The 26,166-nt window shown below is 58.6% G+C and overlaps 1 protein-coding gene across 2 annotated transcripts in view; it reads left to right on the top strand.

The window, feature by feature from the left end:
- Positions 1–22,568, top strand: part of CPLX1 (complexin 1) — a 33,846-nt gene extending 11,278 nt beyond the window's left edge. The window contains exons 3-4 of one of the 2 annotated variants that reach the window (XM_003356825.4): positions 15,697–15,872; positions 20,707–22,568. In XM_003356825.4, the coding sequence (XP_003356873.1) occupies positions 15,697–15,872; positions 20,707–20,904 (374 nt within the window). In that variant the 3' untranslated portion in view covers positions 20,905–22,568. The remainder of the gene's footprint in view (positions 1–15,696; positions 15,873–20,706) is intronic. The other variant, XM_021100829.1, reaches the window with a different exon arrangement.

The following is a 26,166-nucleotide window of genomic DNA, read 5'->3' as shown; positions in this document are numbered from 1 at the left end:
GACTCACTCGTCACTTACGTGAAGGGGTAGTATTTGAAACTACCTTTTCAAAGAGAAATGCCTTCGGAGTCACCTCTAACTTTAAAAGATTCTACAAAGTCCTTTCGACTGTCGGGTTTTTAGAACTAACTCGAGCTGGAGAAGAGTCAGCCTTCCTCCCGCCTTGAGCCTGGTCGGAGGCGGCTTCGGACGGGAGCGGGTACCAGCATCGCCACCTCGCAGCAGCTGCTGAGCAGGCCCGTCTCGGGGAGCCTGTCTGCTTCGTGGACAGAGGGAGAACCAACTCGCCCTTGGGGTGATGAGCGCCAGCATCAGGACAGACTAACCTGCAAGTTCAAGGAGCAGTTTGTACAAGTTGCGAAGGTCCTGTCGGGGGTGGGGTGGGGGTCCTAACCCTGATCCAGACCGAAGGGGCCCCTGGAACTTAAAGGGGCTCAATTCTCAAGGTGCCACCTGAGTGGCTCCCGTGTGTGCGCCCACTCCTGGTCCTCAGTGCTCCGTGGAGCATCTCTGACATTCTGTTCATTTCCTGGAATGGGTGGGGGGCTCCGAGGTCGGGATGGACCTCCTGCCCATCCCCCTGAACGGTCACCTCGGCCCCTGAGGCGCAGTGTCCCCCTGAGCCAAGCTGGGTGCCCAGTGACACTGCTTCCCGCGGAAGCTTTGGCTTGGCCCACAGTTCCTGTGTCATTTTCCGTGTGTCTGGTTGTCGGTGTGCTCTGTCCGACTCTTCCCGCGCTGCAGCAGCCCGCCCCCAGTATTCCTGTGTGATTAAAGGGCCCTCGTGAACTGGCCACTGTCCTCTCTGGAGCCCTGCCCAGCGCCGGCACCTTCTGCCCCATCGGCAAGGTTGCATCCCCACCGTCACTTGTCACTCAACCCCCCTCCTCTCTCCGCTCCAGCTGGGCGCTCGGGAACTTTCCCAGAGAGGGTGCACAGTGGCAGGTGGGCCTCTCTGCTTTCGCGCCTGACTGCCAGTTGGGCGGGGTATGAAGTTTCAGATTTTGAAGAATTTCCTCCTTGAAACTTCGAGTCTTATTCTGCTGTCTGGCAGGTTCTGGAGCTGCTATTAAGCCTCAGGCTGTTCTCACTTCTAGAGACCCGGAAGTCCTGACCTGACTTTCTGCACGGCCTGTCTGTTTTCCTCTCTAGAAGCTTTTACGGTCGCCCCCTCCACCCTGGCGTTTTGAAATTGCAAACCTCAGGACCTTGCTGTGGGTCTTCCATCCACCTGCTGGTGCAAGATGCTCGGCCCCGGACGGTGCCCTGCTGCTCTGGGGCGACCCCCACCAGCCCTCTCAGCTGCGGGGCGCCGTGCTCCGATGCCGTGTCCTCGTATTTTCGGTGCTGTGGTCCACCCCCAGAGCTGTTGTTCTACTCTCTGGGGTATTGCCTTAATTTCATTTTCTAACTCTTCACCTGCGCTTTCTGTTTCTGCCCCACGTCTTCTGCGCCAGAAGCTCTTCCGTGCATTCTAAATGCCCTTCGTCCCAAGGCGTCCCCCCTCCCTGGTTCTGTCACCTCTGAGCCCCTTGCAAGTGGCTGTTCAGTGCCAACTTCACGTGGGGGCTCTCAGGGTGCACTGTCACACTTCAGTGACTTCTGAAAGCCTGGCTGGAGGCCTTGTGGGCCGTGGGGGGCTTTGGGGCTTACCTGTGGGGTCGACGTGTAGATAAGCTGGCTTTTACGTTTGGAGAGCCCCAAGTGGTAGGGGCTTTTGGTCTTGTTTAGGGGCATGGTTCCATTTCTCCAGAAACAGATTCTCCGTGGCTGGATGGGGGGTTGTGTCAGCAGGTCCCTGATTTCAGGAAACAATTGTCCACTTGACTCTTGTCTGCAGGTGGACATGTCACCTCTGCTCCAACAGCACCCGAGACTGGCCCCAGTCGGGAGGGTCTCTTTTTGACCCCCCCCCTTGTTGCTTGAGTGGTGGGTCCTCAGGAAGGGAGTGCAGGTGCCCCCGTATGGACCTCAGTGCACCCCTCGAACCCCACCTTCCCCAGGGCCTGGTACCCCCAACCCCAGAACCTCCCTGGGAAACAGAGCAGCTACTCACTCTGCCCAGGTGCCACGCACGTCTACCTCCCTTTGCCCCAGATTTGATGCCTCTGTTACCTTGTTCTTTCTTCACCTGTTCTGTTTGTCCCTGTGAAATTGGACTTGTTTACTTCTTTTAGTGGGGTTGTGGAAAGTGGCATAGATCAGCATGTGCTTTCTCTCTCTCTCTCTCTTTTTGCTTTTTAGGGCCCTGTCTGTGGCATAAGGAGGTTCCCAGGCTAGGGGTCCAATCAAGCTACAGCTGCCGGCCTACACCACAGCCACAGCAATGCAGGATCTGAATCGCGTCTGCAGCCTACACCACGGCTCACGGCAATGCCGGATCCTTAACCCGCTGAGCGAGGCCAGGGGTAGAACCCGCATCCTCATGGTTCCCAGTCGGATTCGTTTCCGCTGCGCCATGATGGGAACTCCAAGCACGTGTGTTCAGTGCAGCACGTTTGTCAGAACTCAGCACCATCAGCTCTAAGGATGCCCACTAGGATGCCCAGGATTAGAGCACCTGGAATGAGCATGTGGGATGTGGGGTTACCTGGACGGAGCCGGCCGGGCGTTAGGAAGACCCGTGCAGGCAGACCTCAGCCCACGGCAATAAAGAGGACATCACAAAGAGGTCACGTGCATTTTTCGGTGTCCCGGTACATATGTTTACACTACAGCACAGTCTGTTAAATGCGCAATCATATTATTTCCCAAAAAATGGTGTACCTATCCTGCTTAAAAAATTTTACTGCTGGAGTTCCCGTCGTGGCGCAGTGGTTAACGAATCCGACTAGGAACCACAAGGTTGCGAGTTCGGTCCCTGCCCTTGCTCAGTGGGTTAACGATCCGGCGTTGCCGTGAGCTGTGGTGTAGGTTGCAGACGCGGCTCGGATCCCGTGTTGCTGTGGCTCTGGCGTAGGCCGGTGGCTACAGCTCCGATTCAACCCCTGGCCTGGGAACCTCCATATGCCGCGGGAGCGGCCCAAGAAATAGCAACAACAACAACAACAACAACAACAACAAAAGACAAAAAGACAAAAAAAAAAAAATTTTTTACTGCTGAAAAATGCTAACCTTTGTCTGAGGCTTCAGTGAGCCATCATCCTTTTTGCCGGTGGAGGGTTTGGAGTGTGGGGAGAGTTACGGGAACGCGACGAGAGACGTGAAGGAGCAGATGCGGCTGGAAGCACGGACCCGTTAGACCTGCTCGACACAGGGTCACCACAAACTTCGTGAAAAACGCAGCTTCTGCAAAGCGCAATAAACAAATCACAGTAAAGCAAGGGACAGCGGCCTTGGGCCACCCGGCATTAGGATAAATAGTAGTATGGCATCGCGTGTCAGGGCGGCTGGCGTGAGGATAAGTAACATCACAGCCGCTGGTGTCAGGGCGGCTGGCGTGAGGATAGCTAGTTGCACAGCAGCTTCAGTGCGGCAGGAGATCGTGCACGGCTGTGTCTTCTGTGGACACACGTTTCCAAACCACCTGAAAGGCAAAGCATCTAGTGTTAGGACCCTTGGTGTTAGGAGAAGCAGCATTAGAACACCTCGTGTTGGGACACCTGGCATGGGGCTTGCGTGAATTCACTGCCTTAGACTTCAGTGGTACCCAATCTGCGTCATCCCGGTTCTGCTCTTAGAAGCAGTGCTGCAGTGGCGCTGCACGGACAGCCTGCCATTCGATGTGTGTTTGCTGAGTTCTTACCGTGAGCTGGACACATAGGAACAGTCTCTGCCTGATGGGGCACACATCCCAGAGTCAGAAACAGATCAACAAAATGCAGGTAAGCAAACACTAAGGCGAGGTTACAGTAGGTGCCCTGTAGGAGGGCAATCCAGTGGGTGCTTGTGTCTCCGGTGGTCTGTTTGTGTGGAGGTGGCAGTGCTGTGGCCACAGAGGGTGGCCTTCTCGGAGGCTGCGATGTCCATGGTGACAGGACTGCAGCCTGGCGGGAGGCTTGCACGGCTTTCTTCTGTGGACGCGCGTTTCCAGACTGCCGTCTAAATAGATCCCACAAACCTACACCCAGCCGTGCTCCACTACGCAGATCACGCAGGCCCTCCCGACGTGGGGTTTTGCCAAACTTGCTGACTAGATGGATGAAATGGGTCTCACTTTAAGTACGTTTTTTGGATAATAGTGTGAATTAACATCTTTCATCCACTCAGCAAACTTTCTGAATATCTGATAGTAGCCGCATCATTTGCAAGCTGTGCGCTTCAGGGGAATTTTCCGTTATTTGCCGTCCAGGTTGGTCACGTGCTGTTTAGCTCGGTGACGCTGCCGACGTTGTCACCACGTGCGTTTCCTCAGTCAGCGCTGTCAGGCTTTGGGGGCTTCCTCCTTCCAGTCTGTTTCTTCCCATTCCTCTGCTCACCTGGTGGGTTTTCCCTGGACGCCAGACGTGGGTTAGTTCGCCCGGTCAGTGGTGGTGGTTCTGTTTCCCTAAAATGCTCACTTTGTTCAGTGGCCGGTCAGGTTCTCTAGAGACAGTTGGCTTCTTTCCTGTCTTGTTTTTGACCTTCGTTACTGGGAGCAGAGCAACGCTGAGTATAAGGATAATTCTTCCCACAACCGAGGCCTCCCCTTCTTCCTGCTCAGACAGGTGCCTGGTGATCTGGGGCTTTTTCTGCTCTTGCTCTTGGAACTTTTTTTTTTTTTTTTTTTGCTTTTTAGGGCCGTACCCGTGGCATATGGAACTTCCCAGGCTAGGGGTCAAAATGGAGCTACAGCTGCGGGTCTACACCCCAGCCACAGCAACACCCGATCATTAACCCACTGAGCAAGGCCAGGGATCGAACCCACATCCTCATGGATACTAGTCGGGTTCATTTCAGCTGCACCACAATGGGAACTCCCTCTTGGAATATTCTCGTAAAAGGCAGAGATCACTGGATTGGGTAGAAGATCAAGACTCGACTTTGTGATACCACTAAGAAACTCACTTGAAATATAAAAACACACATAAGGGAAAAGTGCAAAGATGGAAAAAAGATTAGCCACATTAATATCAATGAAAAGAAGCCTGGAATGGCCGTATTAGTGTCAAACAGAGAAGATTTCAGAGCAAAGATTCTGAGCAGGGCTGCAGATGGCCCTTTCCAGGCGGGGAAGGGGCCCGTTCACCAAGAGGACGCAGCCGTCCCGACCGTTTCCACTCATGACAGCTGAGCTTTAAGACACATGAACAAGGGAGTTCCCTGGTGGTTCCGTGGGTGGAGAATCTGGCATTGTCACTGCAGCAGATCAGGTCACTGCTGAGGCGCGGCTTCAGTCCCTGGCCCAGGAACTGCCACATGCTGTGGGCGCGGCCAAGAAAAAAGACACGTGAACAAAAGCAGGTGGAGCTTAAGGGATGAACAGACAGCCCGCAAGTCCAGGGGTGACGTTCAGAAGGACACAGATCTGAGCCAGACGTCAACTGACCCGGCTGCCTGAGTCCACACACACTCCAAACGGCAGCACACGGGCCTCTGCCGAGGCGGACCTTACTCACGGCCCTAAAACCAGCCCCCGTAAATGTGAACGCTGAGGTCGGGCCACATGCGTTCTCTGCGCAGCGGGAGAAGCAGGAAGACACGGCAGGAAGTCGCCGGCCGGTCCCCCGGATAGTTGGAAACTGAACCACACACCTCTGAACACCCACGGAAGCGGGAAGGAATCAAAAGGGAAATTGGAAAGTCTTGTGAACTGAGTGGGAATGAGAAAAATAGATACAAATTTGTGGGATTCAGTGAAGTAGTGTTTAGAGGGAGACATATACAATCACACACGTCAATAAAAGTGAAGAAAGGGCTCAAGGATTAACTTTGACTTTTTTTTTTTTAGGGCCTCACCTGCGGCGCAGGAGGTTCCCAGGCTAGGAGTCGAATCGGGGTGCAGCTACCAGCCTACACCACAGCCACAGCAACACCAGATCCAAGCCGCATCTGAGACCTACACCACAGCTCACGGCAATGCCGGATCCTTGCTTAACCCACTGAGCGAGGCCAGGGATCGAACCTGCAGTCTCATGGTTCCCAGTTGGATTTGTTTCCACTGCACCATGGTGGGGAACTCCTAACCTCCAACTCCCAACATCAGAAACTAGGAAAAGAAAATCAGATGAAACCCAAAGTCAGCAGAACCAAGGAAATAATAAAGATCAGAATAGAAATTAATGAAATAGAGGGCAGGAGTGAAACAGAAAGCTAGTTCTTTTAGACAATAAATACAATTGGACTCATATCCAAAATATATCAGGAACTGTCGCCATTCAGTACTAAGAAGGTCGGAGTTATCATCACGGCTCACTGGGTTAAAAACCCGACTAGTATCCATGAGGACTCGGGTTCGACCCCTGGCCCCACTCAGTGGGTTAGGGATCTGGTGTTGCTATGGCTGTGGTGAAGGCCGGCAGCTGCAGCTCTGATTCAGCCCATAGCCTGGGAACCTCCATAAGCTGCAGGTGTGGCCCTAGAATAATAATAACAACAACAAAATATCCATAAGCCAATTTAGAAAAGGGCAGAAGCACAGGGAGGTGGACTGCAGCCTTGGCTCAAAGCAGGCTGGCGGGAGATGGAGGTGACAGTGACGCTGAGAGCATCGCCGCAGGTGGGGGGTGCGATGGGGTGGCGCCCATCCTGAGTCCTCCTCCCCAATCCGTAACCCCAGACTAATCAAGAGAAAAACACCAGACAAATGCTAATCGAGAGACACAAAATTCCCAGAAAGCACTCCTCAAGAGCAGCAAGGCGAGCAAAACCCGGGGAGGTCTGAGGAACTGCCACGGCCCGAGGCGCCTCGGGAGATCTGCTGGCCAACGTGCATGGGCCCTGGGAGGGTCCCCGGACAGAAAGAGGCCTCAGGTGGACACTGGGAGGTCAGTTAGTGAGGGCGTCATCACTGCGCTTGACTGTGACACGGGCACACTGGTGCCACTGCCAACAGCCGGGGATTGTTGTCCCCTGCAGTGCGGGCACGAGGGGCTCCTGTACTACCTGTCTTCATCACATTTCTGTTCATCTACAATTGTTCCGAGAGAAAAAGTTTATTTTTGAAAGTGTGCAAATGATTTGAGTAGGGATTCCGCCAAATAAGGCATAAAAATAGTGGCTAAGGACATAGAAAGATGCTCCGCATCCCTGGTCAGGAGGGACACGCAACCGCTGGAGGGTCAGAGCCGCGAGGACAGGAAACAGCGCGTGTTGGCGAGGACCCGGGGACGCTGAACCCTCAGTCGCTGCTGGGGGCAGCTTACAATGGTGCAGCTACTTTGGAAAACAGCTGGGCAGTTCTTCAAAAGTGGATCCTCGATTTACCATACAACTCAGTGTCCATTCCTGGAAAAATTAAAGCTCATGTGCACACAGACTTGGCTCTGAACACGCAGGCCGCCGACATTCCCGCAGAGACCCAGGCGAGGGCGTCACGGAGACCGCCAGCCCCTCCCCACAATCGGCGCCTATCCAGAGACGCCGTTTCTGCAAGGTTCTGGAGAATTCAGTGATCTACAGAGACAGAAAGTAGGCCGAGGTTGTCCGGGGGTGGTTTGGCTGGAGGAATTACACGGGGCCCCCAGGAAAGTCTGCCGGGGGGTGGGGGGGTGTGTCCAGTATCCTGATGCGGTGATGGGTCCACGAAGGTGCCTGTTGATCAAACTGCATGGTTTGTAGTATGGCCGCTCCAGCTTCACAAAGCCGTTGTTAAGATGGGTCGTGTCGGAGTTACTGCTCTAACACGTCGGGTTAAGAATCCAACTGCAGGAGTTCCCATCGTGGCGCAGTGGTTGACGAATCCGACTAGGAACCATGAGGTTGCGGGTTCGGTCCCTGCCCTTGCTCAGTAGGTTAACGATCCGGCGTTGCCGTGAGCTGTGGTGTAGATTGCAGACGCGGCTTGGATCCTGAGTTGCTATGGCTCTGGTGTAGGCTGGTGGCTACGGCTCCGATTGGACCCCTAGCCTGGGAACCTCCATATGCTGCAGGAGTGGCTCATGTAAAGGCAAAAAGACAAAAAAAAAAAAAAAAAAAAAAAAAAAGAATCCAACTGCAGCAGCTCAGGTGGCCGCAGAGGCTCAGGTTCCATCCCCAGCCCAGGAACTTCCTTACGCCGGGGGTGAGGCCATAAAAACAAAGACAGGTGTTGTCACCGAGGACGCCTACCTCTGTGATGGTTGTGCGGTGGTCGAGGTCACACGTATGGGCGCAGAGCCCGAGGCCTGGCCGCACCCGGGCCCCTGCTCCAGGCAGGGCGGGATGTGGCCGTGCCAGGCGGGCACAGGGCGAGTGAGAGCCTCGGCGCACACGGCTGTGGGGGGCAGGGGCAGCCCCTCGCGAGGGAGGCAGGCGGGTGCCGGCCTGGGAACAGGGGTGAGCCTGATTCCTGCCGGGTGCACGGCGGCGCCAGGCGAGCAGCTCCTTCCTGCTTTAACCATCTTTCCTTCCCTGAAATGACCCTGCCCAGTGCGAATTGTGCGAGAAGTGCCAGGCTGCTGTTCCCATCTCCAGCTGAGCATTTTGCACTGCCGTTTATGGGGGAGGCCGGCCCCCCAACCCCCAACCAATTTTTGGCATCGTTCTGATGCTGCCTTCACAAAAATAACCAGCAGGACTCCCTTCTCCTCCTCCCTTCCAGGAAGGTTCTAAATGCCGCTGGAGTTACCCGTTTCTTGAATGTCTGAGAGGATCCATCTGTTGAATTCTTAGACGTAGTTCTCAGTTTGTGACGTTTTTAGAGAATCTCCTTCACTCAGGTTTTCAAGTGTACGAGGAGCACGTGCAAAGGTCGTCTGCCCACTCCAGTGTCCTTTCCACCCGCAGCCGTTTCTCACTTGGTTTTTCCTCTGAATTTGCGTATCTCTGTGCTTGCTTTCCACCCCCTCGCGCCAGCAGGCTGCCTGTCCCTGTGTCCCCATCGGCCCCAGGGACCTGCCGGTCCGCTACCCCGTGGATCCTGCAAGTCCCGGCCTCCTCCCCCGGCTCCCCGAAACGCAGCGGCTGTGCTCCCCGTACCTCCTGCCTCACGGGAGAGACTCCACACGCACGGGGTCTGCCCGGAGGGCTCTGGTTCCTGGTTTCTGTTGGTCTGCTTTCCCGGGTCAGAGCTTTGGCTTCATTCCTGCTTTGAAGATGTGTTGAGGCTTCTCGGCAGCCTGATTTCTTTTTCTTTGAGACACAGGATTATAGATCAATTTAAATTTATGCTTCTCTTTCTCTCTTTTTTTTTTTTTCCTTTTTATGGCCACACCTGCAGCATATGGAAGTTCCCAGGCTAGGGGCTGAGCCGGAACTTGCAGCTGCCAGCCTACACCACAGCCACAGCCGTGCCAGATCCGAGCTTGGCTGAGACCTACACCACAGCTCACGGCAATGCCAGATCCTTAACCCACTGAGCAAAGCCAGGGATCAAACCTGCGTCCTCATGGATACTACTCAGGTTCTTAACCCATTGAGCCACAATGGGAACTCCTGGGAATTTTTTTTTTTTTTTTCTTTTTAGGGCTGCACCTGCAGCACATGGAAGGTCCCAGGCTAGGGGTCAAATTAGAACTATAGCCGCCAGCCGACACCACAGCCACAGCAACACCAGATCTGAACTGCTTCTGTGACCTACACCACAGCTCATGACAACGCCGGATTTTTAACCCATTGAGAGAGGCCAGGGATCGAACCCACATCCTCATGGAGACTAGTTGGATTCATTTCTGCCGAGCTGTAAGAGGAAATCTCCTTGGAATGTTTTGTTTTGTTGTGTTTTTTGTCTTTTTGCTATTTCTTTGGGCCGCTCCCGCGGCATATGGAGATTCCCAGGCTAGGGGTCGAATCGGAGCCGTAGCCACCAGCCTACGCCAGAGCCACAGCAACGCGGGATCCGAGCCGCGTCTGCAACCTACACCACAGCTCACGGCAACGCCGGATCCTTAACCCACTGAGCGAGGTCAAACCCGCAACCTCATGGTTCCTAGTCGGATTCCGGAGCTCCCGTCGTGGCGCAGTGGTTAACGAATCCGACTAGGAACCATGAGGTTGTGGGTTCGGTCCCTGGCCTCACTCAGTGGGTTAAGGATCCGGCGTTGCCGTGAGCTGTGGTGTAGGTTGCAGACGCGGCTCGGATCCCACGTTGCTGTGGCTCTGGCGTAGGCCGGTGGTTACGGCTCCGATTCGACCCCTAGCCTGGGAACCTCCATATGCCGCGGGAGCGGCCAAGAAATAGCAACAACAACAACAACAAAAGACAAAAAAAACAAAAAAAAATTTTTTTTTTAAATTTCTTGGTTGCACCCATGGCATGTAGAAATTCTGGGGCCAGGAATGGAAGCCTTGCCACAGCAGCGACCCGAGCCACGTCACTGTAGTGACAACGCTGGCTCCTTAACCCACTGCACCACAAGAGAACTCCCTAATGGAATTGTTTTTACACTTCATTTTCCAATTGTTAGCTGCTACCATATAACAACCCACTTGTTTGTTGCTTTTTAATCTCACATCTTGGCCTTTGCTAGGTTGATGTATTTGTTCTAGTTGTGGTTTTGTAGAGTCCTTTGAATTTTCTGCACAGATGAAATGTTGTTTGTTAATAAAGATGATTTTACTTCTTCCTTTCCAATCGTCATGCTTTTGCTTCTTCTCCTGCCTCGGTGCAGGGACCGGGTCCTCCAGGACAAGGGGTTTGGGAGCGTCCTTTGCTCGTTACTGAGGAAAGCTTTCAGCAGTTCACCGGGGACTGCAGTGTTAGCTGTAGGATTTGCTGAGGTTTTATGTGTGGCTGAGTACAGGATATGCGTGCCTCTTAGATCTTTAAAAACTCACCACTCGCTGTGTGTTGGGCACTGGTCCAGGTGTTGGGAGTCCAGCCGCGAGCTGGTCAGAGTCGCTGCCCTCGCGGAGCTGGCCTTCCATTGGCAGAGACTGACGATAAAGAAGCAAGCAAACACAGGGGCACCTCAGGCTGGCGCGGGCTCTAGGACAGTAAGGCTGGGCGACAGGGCGGACAGAGGTGAGGGCGGTTTTCCTTTGCCCACTTTCATTTTGGCTTCATATTCAGATGGTTCGTCAATAAAGATTGGTGCTTTTATGTGCGAATCCATCTTCGTGCTTCCCCCAAGGAACTCAGGGTGCCCAGCCCTGGAGAGGGAGATCCGGTTCTTTGTCTGCCGTTCTGAGGCGCCGCCTGTCACTGATCACATGTCTGAGTCTGTGTGTTTGTGGGTCTTCGGGTCCTCCCAGGCACCATGGCACAGCGGGCGCCGTGGGTCCCATGCCTCCTGGTTCTCCCTTGAGGCGTCTCCTGGCCAAGAGGGGCCTCTTGCATTTCCGTCGGTCACATTCTTGCTTGCCAACTGCCACAGAATCTCCTTTTCGACGCTCGAGAGTCTGAGGGCAATTGCGCTGAACTGTGACTCATTTGTGGAGAACTGACATTACATTACCGATAAGCATGACGTGTCTTTATTTATTTAGGTGTGTTTTAGTTTTTCATTACACTTTATATTTTTTCCCATAGCTTTATTTGAAGTTAAAAAATATTTGGAGTTCTTGCTGTGGCGCAGAGGAAACGAATCTGACTAGTACCCATGAGGATGCAGGTTTGATCCCTGGCCTTGCTCAGTGGGTTAAGGATCCAGCATTGCTGTGAGCTGTGGTGTAGGTTGCAGACGCGGCTCAGATCCTGTGTTGCTGTGGCTGTGGTGTAGACCGGCAGCTACAGCTCTGATTCAACTCCTAGCCTGGGAACTTCCATATGTCGAGAGTGCGGCCCTAAAAAGCAAAAAAAAAAAAAGTTTTTTTTTTTTTTTCCCCAGGACTGGCAGAGTCTTGGGAGCGCTGGGACGCAGGATTAATCCCCAGCCCGGCACAATGGGTTAAGGATCTGGTGTTGCTGCATCTGCGGCATAGGTCCCAACTATGGCTTGGATCTGATCCCTAGCCCAGGAACTCCATATGCCACAGAGTGGCCAAAAAAGAAAAAATAATTGACTTTAAATGCAACATGGTACCCTGGGTTGGATCCTGGAACAGAAAAAGCACATTAGTGGGAAAACTGGTGACACCAAGTAGAACCTGTAGTTTGGTTGATCGTGTGGATTATCTCAGCTTTGATGAAGCTTCCATGGTTAACGCGCGGGGACGCCGGCCAAGTGCGTGCAGGAGACCTTTTGCCACCTGGGTGACTCTTCCGTAAACGGAAATTATTTCAAGATGGAGTTTGAAAGATCAACTTTAGGAATTCCCTTGTGGTGCCGTGGGTTAAGAATCCAGCATTGTCACTGCAGCGGCTCAGATCACTTCTCTGGCACAAGTTCAATCCCTGGCTGGGGAATTTCCACATGCTGTGGGCATAGCCAGAAAAAGAATATATATATGTGTGTGTGTGTGTATAGAGAGAGGGGAGAGATTTCAACTTATGCTCTACTTCAGTAAACACGGCTTTGACTCTGCGTAGGGACATGACCGTAACTGGATGAACCCATGCTGCCGAGCGCTGCCGAGCAGGGTTTTGACCACAGGGTGCCCGGGGCACACGCAGAATCCCAAGGAAACCTGTCTAAAAAGACTCTGGGTTTGGGAGCAAGTTTGGGAATTCGGCGCAGTAAGAAGAGCAGGTACAAAGGTCCTGAGGTGGGGACATCCCAGCCCCTCACTCCGCCTCGGCTCTGTCCCCAGGCCTGCAGAGAAAACAGCATCCCCCTTGCCTGCAGAGTGGGATGGGTGGTACAAGGGGTGGGCGGGGGTGGGGTGGGGTGGCAGGGACCGGCGTAGGTGGCAGGGGACAGACTTTGTGGAGCCTGCGGTGGAGGCCCTGGGCAGGACCGGGCCAGCTCCGTGGCTTTCGTTATTCAGGCCTTGGCAAATCTAGCTCTTTTATTTCTGAATAATCCACCCCCTCAAGTATGGGTCCCCCTCCAAGGCAGAAAGGTGACCCCACCTCATCCTGCCTGGGGTCACTGCGCTCCGCGCCCCACTAGTCACCCTAGTGATGGCGAAGGTGAGGCTGAGGCTCAGCAAAGAGTGAGGGAAGGGACCGGGTCGCCCCTGCAGCCGGCACCTCTCCGTGGCCAATCGGCCTGGCTGGGGGTCCGGCCTTGGGCGCCCGCGGGGACAGCTCGCTGCCAGCGAAGGCAGCCTCGCTCCTTGGCGGCTGCGGGGGCGCCTCGCGGGGCTGGGCGAAGGGCAGAGGGCCCGGCAGGAGCCGGGCGGCCCGAGCGCAGCGGCACGCGGGTTCGGGCGCCGGCCTCTCCCCGCCAGGGGGCGCTTCCCGAGGCGCAGAACCGGGGCCCGGCGGACCCGGCAGGACCGCGCTGCGGGCACCCCCAGGGCGGGGCCGCCGGGACAGGCAGCGGCTTTGCAGCGGTGGAGTGACCACAGCCCCCCGGCCCTGGCCTGGGAGAGGTCACCCGGCCCCCCCGGAGGGGAGCTGCTCTCTTCGCCTTCTCTGCTTCCTCCCGGGAGGTGGCCCGGGCCAGCGCACAAGTGTGGGCAGGACAAGAATGCCTGGGCCGTGCGCGCGCGCGCGGGGGCGACGACTCCCCCCGAAGGGCCCCGGGCCAACCCCCGGGCCGGCGCCTCCAGCAGCAGAGCTCAGCACACCGCTGGCGCTCACTGAAGGCTTATCTGATCAGGAGGCCTAGAGCCGGGGTGACGCACTGGACCCAAACCACCCAGCCTGGAGGGGCCCCTCCGACCTCCACGTGGCTGCCGGCAACACACTTTCCCTCTTGGGAAAAGTCCTCCTCCGCCTGAGGGGCCGGTCTTTCCAGGAGAGCTGTTGGCGGCTCTCACCCCAGTGTGAACAAGCTTGTTCTAGGGAGGGATGGGCCTAGAAGCCTACCACTGAGCCGTGGGTGGCCAGCCAGCCAGCCAGCCAGGGGCTCCCGCGATGTCTGTCGCCCCCACACCCCTGCCAGAGAGACAGCACTGGGGCGCAGAGGGCGTCTGGCCTCCTTATTTGGGGACAGATTAGAGAAGTGTATCTGCAGCTCTACTCCGCCCAGTTTCCCTTGAGTCACTGGCTTAAACACTCCTTTGCAGAGTTTTGCAAATGTGGGTGGAAAGTGCCCACGAGGCTCTTGGGTTTCTGTTGGAGTCTGGACCTGTGCCATCAGCCAAGCACCCATACAGGCGGGTTCCCTTCCCCACAGAGACAGTGGTGGCAAGGTGGCCTCGGCCTTTCCACACCCTACGACTCTGTAGTGGTTTCAGCAGCCAGGAAGGCCCGTGTGTTATAGGCCTGGGCCAGCCTGATGGCCACCTGGTTTTCAGCCCAGAGTACTCCATCAAAAGTTGTTTCCTTCCCACCACCAGCTGGCGGCCTTGCGAACTGCTCCTGCTGCCCTCACGGGGGAGAGGACACGCCTGAGGAACTGGCAGGGACAGCATTTGGTGCAGAAGTCTGCAGGAAGGTTCAGCACTGCACGGACCTGTGCAGTATCAGAGTAGTGCAGTAGTACCCGGAGTGCCAAGGACAATGGAGAATCAGAGTACAAAGCCACTGACTTCAGAGAGAAGCGGGCAGTACAGAGCTGGGCCTTGAAGCCAGGGTGGGGAGGCAGGCACACAGGTGGAGAGGGGTGGGGTGTCAGCATCTGCCCACCCACAAGGCCTTGCGTTTCCACCTCATGGCTTACTCTCAAGGCCTGGACGCAGCTGGCCTTGGGCAGTGCTTGTGAGTGATCATCAAGGGGTGAGGGGACAGAAGCCAGTGCCCAGAGAGGCCTGGGGACAGATGGCAGGCACAGGGAGCAGCCCAGCCCAGGGGTCCCCTCAGGAACACAGCTTGTTCCAAGGGAGCGACAGGGACAGCTGGCCTTGCCTTCCCTCTGGTGGTGTTCAGGGTGCTCCCGCGGGACCGGCACCCTGGACTGAGATCAGCTGACCTGCGGTGCTAACCACTCTGCTCCCCGCCTCCACGATGCCTGGTGTCTAGGTGCAGCAGGGCAGCCACACTCCCCACCGAGAGCCAGGGCTGCGCTCCGAGGCTGTAATTACATATCTGCCCTGAGGGCCCAGCCACAGAGGGCGTCCAGGGAGTGTTTGTTGTTGCCTGTGAGTCAGGAGTTCATGAGCAAAGTGGCGGCTGGCGAAGCAAAGAAATTAAGGCCTTGGTGCCTCGACACACACGCGCCAGCAGTTGTGGGCCAGGGGCTGTACTGCACACCCAGTGCGCTGACAGATGCCTGTCCCGGGTGTCCCTCAGCCCACACAGCTGTGCCTTCTGCCACCCTGCCACCACCTCATGCAGGCTGGGCCTCTGCTGCACATGGAGCGCAGAGAAGACACACACAACCACACACACACTGTCACAGACACACACACAAACACACACCACCACACAAGACACACAACCCCACAGACACACAACCAACCACACACACACAACCACCCACATACGACCACACAGACACACACCACCCCACAAGACACACACACATACAACCACACACAGACACAGCCACACACATGACCACCAGCCGCTCTGCCTTACAAACACAGCTGTGCATACTCTCACCTCCTCTGGCACGCACTGGCATGTACACACACACACACACACACACACCACACACACACACACACACGAAGGCCACCCTGCCCTGATGGACAGAAGAGACTGGGCGGGGCCCGGTGGGGGCAGGGAGACAGCAGGCCTGGCCTGACTGCCCACCCTTCTGTGCCCAGGGGCCACCAAGGACATGGGGAAGATGCTTGGGGGCGACGAGGAGAAGGACCCTGACGCCGCCAAGAAGGAGGAGGAGCGGCAGGAGGCGCTGCGGCAGGAGGAGGAGGAGCGCAAGGCCAAGTATGCCAAGATGGAGGCGGAGCGCGAGGCCATGCGCCAGGGCATCCGCGACAAGGTATCCGCGACAAGGTGGGCGGGGCCGGCGCCGGGGGCGGGCCTCCGGGGCGGGGCCACCGCCGGGGCGGGGCCTCCCCTCCCCCTTGCCTCCCAGAACAGCCCCCGGGAGGTGGGCCGACAGCAGGGGCAGAGGAGCGGGATGGGTGGGGTCACCGCTGCTGTCTCTCGGGGTTAGGGCCGCGCCGGGGGGCCCGGAGTCCTTCCGGGCCCTGGCGGCCCGCACCGGGTCCCATCCTCATGGGTGGGGGCCACCAGGTTCCTTAAACAGGGCAGTGGGATCTGCAGGAGAAGGAAGCCTCTGCCGGCCCCCAAGCGCTCGGAGGAGAGGCCCTTGGCAGGGAGGGCGGGGGCAGGGTGGGTGAGCCGCCTTGCGGGGGGCGGGGGGAACGTGCCTGACCACCCCCTGGCTGGGCCCCGGACCTGCAGTTACCAACAGGGTGAGGGGGCAGCAGGTGTGTGGGCCGTGAGGTCTGCCTGGGCGTGGCCAAAAAGGAGGCCATGACCTTTTCCAGAACCATCTGGGCCACCTTCCCAAGTGCAGGGGGCAGGGGAAGCCTTGTGCTGGGCACAGGCAGGGGAACCGAGCCCAGAGCAGAGGCTGAGTCTGCAGCTAGACCACAGGTGGCGGTGCACAGCGGCATGTCCTCAGTTGTCTGTCCAGAGCCTGGGTCAGAAAGGCGAGAGAGGCCAGGAGGGGTGGCTGCCCTGGCCTCATCCAGGATGGGCCGGCGGGGAGCCAGGAGGGGAGAAGGGGACCTCCCTAGGGACCCATGGCATTCCCCAAACCACAGGTCCTCCCGAGGGCCTTGAATCCACAACCCCTAGGGACACACCCTACACCAGGCCAGGCCCCTCCATCCAAGGTGCTCACAGCCCAGTCAAGGGTCCAGGGGCCCCGGCGGCAGACTCAGTTTGGGGGGACCTCCCTAGGGACCCATGAGTTGATTTTGCTGGGACAGCCGCTCACGGGCCCCACCCCCAGGACCAGCCCTGCTGCTGTCCTGAGTTGCGGACTCAAGGCTTGTTGAGCTCTTTGGGGAAGCACGGGGAAGTGTGCACCACAGACCAGAGGGCAGAGAGGGAGGCAGCCAGGCTCCACTTAGGCTGTGCGGGGGACATCAGTGTATCCATTGAGAAACGGGGGGCAGAGTCAGAGGCTAGAGAGACAGAGACAAAGTCAGAGAGAGAGACAGAGATAGACAGAAACAGTGAGAGATGTCCAGGCTGAGTGTCTTCTGGATGGAGGAACAGAAGCAGAGGGAGGGAGGGAGAGGCTTGAGGGAGCTCCTGGGAGTTCCAGCGGAAGTGAGAAGCCGGGGTCCTGCTTGCCAGGCGTGGGGTGGGGGTGTGCAGGGACGAGAGGGATGGTGAGCACCTCCCCCTCATGGGCAGAGGCAGCTCAGGTCTTACCAGAAGTGGGTCCACCCCACCCAAGGAGCCTCCCGCTCAGCAGAGAGGTGTGCTTCCTGCCCCAGGCCCCCCAACAAAGTGGTGATCACTCAGAGTGGGGGCAGCAGCTGTCCTGGGGTGCAGGTTGCAGGCTAGAGCTGCTCCCTCACCCAGGCCGTCCTGACCGTGAGGGAAGGCACCCCTGGTGCCTGGTACAGGGAGCTCCGGGCCTGGCACTCTTGCCCACCTCTCACCAGCACGCCCCAGGCGAGGTCCTGGCGAGGTCTGCCCGACACCCATGTCCCAACAGCTCTCTGCAGATCCCATCGCCACCTGGCACACCTAGGCGACTCCCACTGCCCTCCTGCTTCCCACAGCGGGGAAACCTGGGCTTCAGGTGTGGCTCCCCAGTGGCCCTTGCTGGGTCCCGGGCACCAGACCCACGGCCCTCTCCTGGTGCCCTACCCATGGGGCTGGGCAGAGAAGAGGGTGCCGAGCTGCACAGTTCGGGGGCCCCTCAGATGGGGGCTGATGCGCTGGGCCAAGGTCAAGAGCCTCAAGACACCTGGCTCCCCACCGCCCCACCCGCCTCGACCTAGTCTGCATTCCGGACTTATCCTGAAGGCAGCTCCTCCTGTTCCGCACGCAGTCACGCCACACTATGCAGGTCCAGGTGGGGGGGGACTCACCCACCCGGGCCATAGGCACCACCTGGTTTGCATAAGCACTATCTGGCTCACCGGCGCACTGCCAGATTTGGTGCTTCCAGCCGCCCGCATTCCACAGTTTTGAGCCAGAACGCCCCTCCAACCAGCACCAAACTGGTGGGTCCTGGTCGACCCCATCCCTCCTACCCCCCTGAGGTCCCTCAAGGCTCAGTCCGAGGTTTGTGCTGATAATAACAGGTGTAGGCGTGACTCTGATTATTAGTGGTTTGGTTGCATTACTGATTTTCACCATGAAATCAGCACCGCATTGCCCAGGCCGGTGCTGGCACCCTGAGCTCCCTCCCAGCCACGGGGTGTGTGGCGGGGCCCTACCATCTCTGTGGTCGAGGAGGATGGCTGGGGCCTCACACCGGCTCTCAGCCAGACCACACCAGAGCCAGACTCGGGGAGGGACCCCAGAGAGTGAGGTGGCCCCAGGTCTGCCCGGAATGATGTTGAGTCTCTGTGGCGTACTGGGCTAGGGTCTGGGGCCTCCTCTCTGGACCCTAGAGGGGAGGCCCTGACACAGCCCCCCCCCCAGATGGTCGGGGAGGTTCCTCCGCCTGACCACACACCCCATGTTCCCTTACATGCCTGTCACACTGTGCCCGCCCATTCCGGCTGGTGCCACACGTTCCCCTGAGCGTGAGTGCCTTTGCTGAGTGAGTGTGGGCTCTGGCCACTGCAGCCTCCTGGGTGCAGCCTGCAGACCTTGGCCCCGCCTCGGCCCTCACACAGGCGTCCTGGGCTGTGGGAGCTGCTGCGCTCCGGCGCCTCGGGCTAGAGGTCTGACCTCGTTTCTGCTGTCTCTGGTCTGACTCTCTCTGGGCCCACGCTCTGCCCCACACCCGCCTCCCTCTCCTTCAGAGCCCAGGGCACTGTCCCCTGAGGTGAGGTTGTGCAGGCTCAGTGACCCAGAAAGAGGGCCGTACTCCTTGAGCCAGCCCACCAAAGTGGCTGCAGTCTGGCTGGCGTCACCCTCTGTGCCCTGGGCTGACCTGGCAGTGCTCTGGGTGGCATGCCCGCTGCTCAGTGCATCCCTTTGGGTGCCCTAACCTCTCCCCGCCAGTGCTCCAGGCTCTTGTTCAGGGTGCAGAGGGGCCTTCTGGCTGCCCAGGGCCCCTGCTGAAGAAGGGTAGACAAACCCCTCGCCTCTCTCCTCAGTGGCCAAGGAGGCCCCAGGCTGTGCTCTGGGCACTGGCAGGCCGAGAGCATAGCTTCCTCCTCTCGGACTTCTGCTGAAGGTGGCCTTGCCCCCTAAAGCCCAAAGCCACCTGCAGCCTCGAGGGAGGAGTGGGTGTGGTTTTCTCTTAGCAAGCTGGGGGTGGGACGCAGGTAACCCCCCATCTGGATGCAGAGGGCCAGGGTGCCCCTGATGTGCACCAGAAGCAGAGCCTCCAAGAGATGGGCGGGCAGTGGGGGCTCTGCCCTGTGGGTCCTGCAGCCCCGATCATCGCTGACACCACAGGCTCCCCAGAGCTCCCCCTTTACTCTCACTAACGCTTCTGCTCCCGTACTTCCCTGTGCATAATCTAGGACCTCAGACCTGGCCAAGGGGCACCACCTCTGCTGCGCAGGCCCTGAGCTCTGCCCACCAGGTGGGCGACATGTCCCCCAGACTCCCCAGGCCAGCTTGTCCCTACCTGGTTTCCACCAGCCTGCCTGAAGGCAGGAGGTCTGTCCATGGTCTCGTGGCCGCATGACCCAAGGCTCACCCGCATCAGTGCTCTGCTCGTCCCGGAGGGCTGGTAAGGGTGCCCATGGGCCTGGTATGGGTGGGGGGCATGTTAATCTCCTGGAAATATTTCTTTTCCGTTCTGGAGGATGGAAGGCCAAGATCAAGATGTTGGCAGGGCTGTGCTCCCTCTGAAACCTGTAGGAAAGACCTTTCTCTTCCAGTTTCTGGAGGCTTCTGGCAACCCTCGTGTCCTTGGCTTGTGGCAGCGTCCGTCCGGACGTTTTCTTCGTTTTCATTTCCTAATGTGTCCTTTTCTTTCTCTTACGAGGAGACTTTCAGGGGATTTAGGGCCCAGAACGATCTCATCTCTAATCTTACCTTAATTACATCTGCAAAGACCCTATTTCCAAATAAGGTCACGTTCTAAGGTTCCAGGTGACATGAATTTTGGAGGGAAACCACTCAATCCACTGCTGAGGGGAGACACATGCAGGAAACCAGAATGGGGGGGCACTCAGTAGTGCCCAGGAGTGTAGCCGAGGGCACACATAGGTGGGGTTCCCAGACATCTACCCGGAAGTGACAACTGGACATGGAGCAGGCAGAATGACCTTCGAGGGGCCAGGGTCTTGGTGGCATCCAGGGATAGTTGGCCAGGCATTAGGCTGTGGCCATATGTAGCCAGACAAGGATCTAGGCCCCGCGGGGCCGGCTGGACACAGAACAATGGCTTCTCTCCGCCACTGCCAGCGGGCGTCTCGGCCAGGCCTCTGTGCTCCAGGTCTACAGGCCAGGCCAGGCCGAGGACCATGCCTGCTTCTCTGAGACCTCCTGGTTGGGGACCTCTCCTTCCGGGAGTCTGGGTGGCCGTCCACTCCCGTCCTGTGCCTTTCTCTGCTGCTGCTGCTGCCTCTCGAGGCCCCTCCTCTGATCCTGCAAAAGCTGGGAGGGTCCAGCCTGTTCAGGCCTTGGGAGCGCCCCTCCTGGGGCTGGGAGGCAGGCCCGGGGACTCCAGTGCCTGATCCCCGCCTGCCCTCCGCCTGCCCTGTCCCCTGCAGTATGGCATCAAGAAGAAGGAGGAGCGTGAGGCCGAGGCCCAGGCTGCCATGGAGGCCAACTCGGAGGGCAGCCTGACAAGGCCCAAGAAGGCCATCCCACCGGGCTGTGGGGATGAACCGGAGGAGGAGGACGAGAGCATCCTGGACACGGTCATCAAGTACCTGCCTGGACCACTGCAGGACATATTCAAGAAGTAACAGCCACGGAGCCGGACAGCAGCTCGCCCGAGCCCGGAGCCCCTGCCCCCTCGCCCACCCCCAGTCCTGCCCTCCGCGGAGGCCCCTGAAGGGATGTCGGGAGCAGAGTGCAGCCCTCCAACACCAGTATAAGCCATAGTCCTGGGTCTTTCCGCCCCATGCCCCCCTTATGCCTTGGGAGCCTCTGCCCACCTCTCACCCCACCCCATCCCCGCACTGCCATCGCCACTACCACCGAGGGAGGGGCACCCTACCGCCCCACCCAGGGCCCCTGCGGTCTGCTGGAGGCTCTGGGGACCAGCCCACGTGCTCGTCTGGCAGCAGGTGGGTTGGACCCTCCCCCAGAGCCTGGGAAGCCCCTTTCTGCTCCAGCCCTTCACCACCCACCCAGCAGGGCCCTTGGCCAGGGCCACCTTAAGGGCCAGTCCCTCGACCACCTCTGCGTTGGCGGGCGCAAACTCAGGAGCACAGCCATAGTAGGGGGCAGCGGTCGTGCAGGCTGGGGTGGGGGTAGGAGAGGCCAGCAGCTGGCCCGGGCTCACTGCCTGGGATCAGCCTGGCCCCCCCAACCCCTCCCCCGCACTGACACCTGGGTTGCTGTATCTGTGTCTTCCTAGTGCTAGTCCCTAGTGCCTGCCCTCCACCTCCGTCCATCTGCACCCCTTACCTTCTTCGTCCAGCTGTCTGCCCTCCCGGCCCTCTTCTTGTCCACTCCTCTGGAAGCCTTCGATTCTGAGGAATGCCAGGGCCTGCGCTCTCCCCCACCAAGGGAAACACAAAGTGACAGGCTTGGGAAAGCCTCAGATAGGCGCTCATGCAGCCCCATAACTCCAGCTCCCCTGAGTCTGTCGGCCCGGCTGAGCCCAGCCCCACTCCCCTTCCTGGTTGCCATGACCCGTGTCCTCCGAGGCTGCTCTGGGGGTGGAGTGTCCTGCCCTCACCCTCTGAACACCCACACCTTCGCCCAGAACCGGGAGGAGAAGCAGAGCCCTGGGGACCGGGCGCTGGGTGCCCGCAGAAGCAAGCGGAGTCAGAAGGCCCGCCCCTGTCCTGTGCCGTCCCTGCGCAGATGCAGGCCCTCGAATTGGGGTTGGCGCCCCTGCCACTTGGGCCAGCCGGGGTCAACAGAAACAGCCAAGGGCCTCCCAACCCTCACGTTTCCTCTACCTTCGTTTAATTTGCATCACAATATGTCGAATCTCAGGTAATTGAGGTCTTACGTATTTGAGGAGTTTTATCGTGACAGGAAGCCTCTCGCCTCAGTCCCTGGGGCCTTTTCTGTCTCGTCGAAAATTCATCGTGTCCACGTGTCGCGGGCCAGGGGCGCGGGCCTCCCTAGCTCTTTAGAGAAGCCATACGACTAGACGCAATACGAACCACCACCGCCCCCCAGTTCCCAGCCGCGGGCGCGCCCCGCCTCCTCCCGGTCCCACGTCTTTTTTAAATGCCTGTTTTCACACGTTAAAAAGCCAGCTCTGAGCAGACAGGGCGCTATCTCTAGAAACCCCGCATCCTGCTCCGGGCGCGTGGGACGCCCAAGCAGCCGAGCTTAGTGTAGACCGTGGATGTCCCCGTCGTCTGTCCTGGCGCCCGTGACTCCTCCTGCATGCGGGGGCCTCTCCAGATGGAGTCACAGCCAATAAACACCACAGTGATTTCACGCGCGTGGCCGTCTGGAGTCCTCTTTCCCCCCGGAGGCAATGGGGCTGGGAGGGGCCCCGGGGTGCAGCCGAGGTCCTGCTGGATGGTTGGTCCCCACTTGCCCCCCCAGGCCCTGCCAAATAGGCCCAGCCCACCCCACCCCCTTCGCGGGGGCAGCTCTGAGGGCTCCCCACAGCCCTGACCTGGACTCCCTCCGCAGACCCTTTCTCCCTAAGGCTGCCCCGCCCGACTCGACATCCGCAGACCGGGTCCCTTTAGGGCCCCAGCCCCGCAAGTCTCCCCCATCTCTGGCCTTTCCTGTCCCACAGCCCTTGGGGCCCTGGTCCCACTGTGCTGACCACACTTGTCCCCCCACCCCCACCCCCTCCCCACTGGGCTGGGCCCAGAATGCTGCCCCTTTGCCTCTGCCTCAGAACTTGGCCAGCTGATCCAGGTTTTGGGCTCTACAAGCCACCGCCCCAGCACGGCTGCTCTGAGAAGGGGCACACCGAACTGCACCCCCGCCCCCGCCTGGCCTGAACTCCTCTCAGTGCTGAGCAACCCGGATTGCCAGTGACCTGCATCGCCTTCCCTCGGGAGCCCCGCGGCCCTTCCTCAGTGCCTGGTGGGGCAGATCTCTTTGCAGAGGGGTCCGCGGGCTCCAGGGAGAGGCACCCCTTTGCCTGATGCTTGCTGAACCCCCACAACGTGCAGAGCCCCGTTCTAGGCACCAGGGGTAATTGAGGTTCCTTTCTCCTGGGACTGATTTTTCCAGCGGCAGGAGGCAGAGGGGATGGTGAGGGTCGCTGTTTCCCTCTGAAGATGTGATGTGTGCACACAGAGGGAGCTCTGCAGGCCTCTGATGGAAGTGCATTCCAGGCAGAGGAATGGCAGTGCCAGGGCCCTGAGGCGGAAGCTGGCTGAGGACCTCAGAGTGGCCCTGGGACTTCTGCCACCACGCCCTTGGCTCTGGGCTTGCTTTAGGACCACTCTGCCTCTTTGTAGTCTCTTTCCTTTCAGAGCATTCATTTAACTCTATAACAAAGCAGACCACACTTCCTTCAGGGAAGTCCTCCATGCCTCAGGTAGGCAGGCAGATCCTCTGGAGCCAACCTGGGGCCGTGTTCTGCTCGGCATTGCTGTCTCTTAGGCACCTGGAACTGCTTGAGTCACAAGCCACTTAGCTATCAAGGCTGTCAGGACACTTTTTTTTTTTTTTTTTTTTTTTTGTCTTTTTGCCTTTTCTAGGGCCGCTTCTGCGGCATGTGGAGGTTCCCAGGTTAGGGGTCTAACCGGAGCTGTAGCCGCTGGCCTACACCAGAGCCACAGCAACACGGGATCAAGCCGTGTCTGCAACCTACATCACAGCTCAGGACAATGCCGAATCCTTAACCCACTGAGCAGGGCCAGGGATCGAACCCACAACCTCATGGTTCCTAGTCAGATTCGTGAACCACTGAGCCATGATGGGAACTCCCAGGACACGTTTTTAAAGATCTGGCAATTAAGGACCATTTTGTTTTGCTGTGCTAATCCGCAGCTAGACAAATCCTGCTGTCCACAATCGCTGCCAGCGGGTCTCAGTGAACCCTGGGTGCAGGCCACCTGTCCACACAATTTGGAGCCGACCTCCACTTCTGCCTCAGCCGGTTCTCATCAGGTCCTAAAGGAGGGACAGTCTCCGGTGAAGGGTGGGATGGGATCCCTCGGAGCCGGTGGGATTCAGGCCGTCGACCTGGGGCCGGGCTTGGGCACGATTGGGTGGGGTGAGAATGCGAGTCAGGCTGGGGGGGCGGGGGGGTGGGACCAGGGGCAGGAGCCCAGGCAGGATGCGGGGGGCGGGCTCGGGTGGGGTGGGGTGGAAGTCGGGCTTGGGGGGGAGGGGGGAAGCTGACGATGGGGCGGGACCGGAGGAAGGATGAGGGAAGCGGGCTGAGGGGCCGAGCTGGGGATCCGGCTGCAGCAATTCCTGGCTAGGGCCGGCCGACACGTGCGTGGCCTGGAGGATTGAAGGGCCTCAAGGAAAGACACCGCCCAGCGCCACTCAAACTGGGCGCTGAGCCTAGGCGTCGGGGCCAGGAGTAGGCCCCCTGGTGACCCCGGTCCCGCCCCCACCTCATTCCACCCCGCCCCTGGCCGGCCTCAGCCAATCAACGCGTGCTAAGTCATGCGGCTGCGATTGGCTCCCAGAAGGTCACGTGGCAGAAACCTAACAAATCGGGGCCCGGGAGACGCCAAAGAAGGAAGGGCGGCAGCCGCAGGGGTGTCCTCGGGATCGATTACCTAGTGTCTCCCCGGCGCTCTCCGGTCCCTCCCTGTGTCCTCTCGTCCTCCCGGTGTCCTCTGAGCCCCCGCGTTGGGAGGGCTGGGACAGAGAACCCAGCTGAGCCAGGACCAGGAACGGGACTACCTGGTTGCGGGGTGGGGCTGGGCCGGCGCAGCGCGGTCCAGGCGGGGCGGGCACTGGAGAGGAGATGCGCCCAGCCTGGTGCGCACAGGTCGTCCAGGGACGGGACAGCAGAGGATCACCACCTCCCGGTGGGGTCATTCCTCCCGGCCACCGGTGGGGTCATCCCTCCCGGCCATCGGCCCTGCCCCGGACTACCCTCACCCTTCTCCCCCGCCCCCCAGCCCCAGTTACAGGCGGTGAGGGTGTGAGGCCCAGGAGCTGGAGGTGAGGAGGGGGCTAGGGCATCCATTTGGCTCTAGCAGCCAGTGCCGGCCGTTGGTGGGTCTTTACTCTGCTGCGTGAGGCTCGGGGAAGAACTAGAATCCTACATTGCTCGTCCCTGAGGGTGGGGCCCCCACAATGCTGAGCACCAGACCCCCGTGGTGCCCAGGGTGATTTCTCTCAGCCCCAGAGGGTGAGGCATGGAGTGGAAGTTTAGTTTGGTTTCTGCAAAATAAACGTGTTTCTTGCACCCTTGAGTACGTTGAGATTTAGGCAGAGGATGATGCCAGTGAAGAGAGGTGCCCAGCCTGACTGAGGGAAAGGCCTGGAAGCCTGGGATGAACTGGGTGAGATCCTGGCAGACACTCCTGGCTGCCACCCTCCTGAAGCAGGAGACCCAGTGCCAGGGGTAGCTCCTGGGTACAGCCCACGTCATTCCCTCCCTGGCTGTCTCCTCAGGGCCCTCTGCAAAGAAGCCTTCTTGGAAAGACAAATGCTAATGAGTTGTTGACTGGCCTTTGAACCTGGCCCCCAAGCCTGGTCCCAGCGCTGACCTTTATTTTATTTTTTGGCCATGCCCACGGCATGGAGAAGTTGCTGCCCAGGGATCAAACCTGTGCTACAGCAGTGACCTGAGCCACAGCAGCGGCAATGCCAGATCCCCAACCCAGTAGGCCACCAGGAAATTCCACCCTGACCTTTAAACTGCCTCAATCTGCAGCTGAGTAGCACTGATGCACCTGCTCCTGCAGAGAGCTCTGGCCCATAAGGATGGCACCTGCTCTGTGTCCAGGTGCCCCAAACCCCTGATTCTCTCCAAGGAGTCCTACATTCTAGGGTGCATCAGCCAGAAGTCAGCCTCTGTCTGCACATGTCCACACAGTCCTGCTTAGGGCCCAAGAAGGGGTCTCACCCTGTCACACCTCTTGACCCCTCCCTCACCCACCCAT

Source organism: Sus scrofa, chromosome 8 (genome assembly GCF_000003025.6).
Source record: "Sus scrofa isolate TJ Tabasco breed Duroc chromosome 8, Sscrofa11.1, whole genome shotgun sequence".
NCBI lineage: Eukaryota > Metazoa > Chordata > Mammalia > Artiodactyla > Suidae > Sus > Sus scrofa.
Note: the sequence above shows the minus strand (reverse complement) of the source record. Positions and strands in the feature narration are given on the sequence as shown.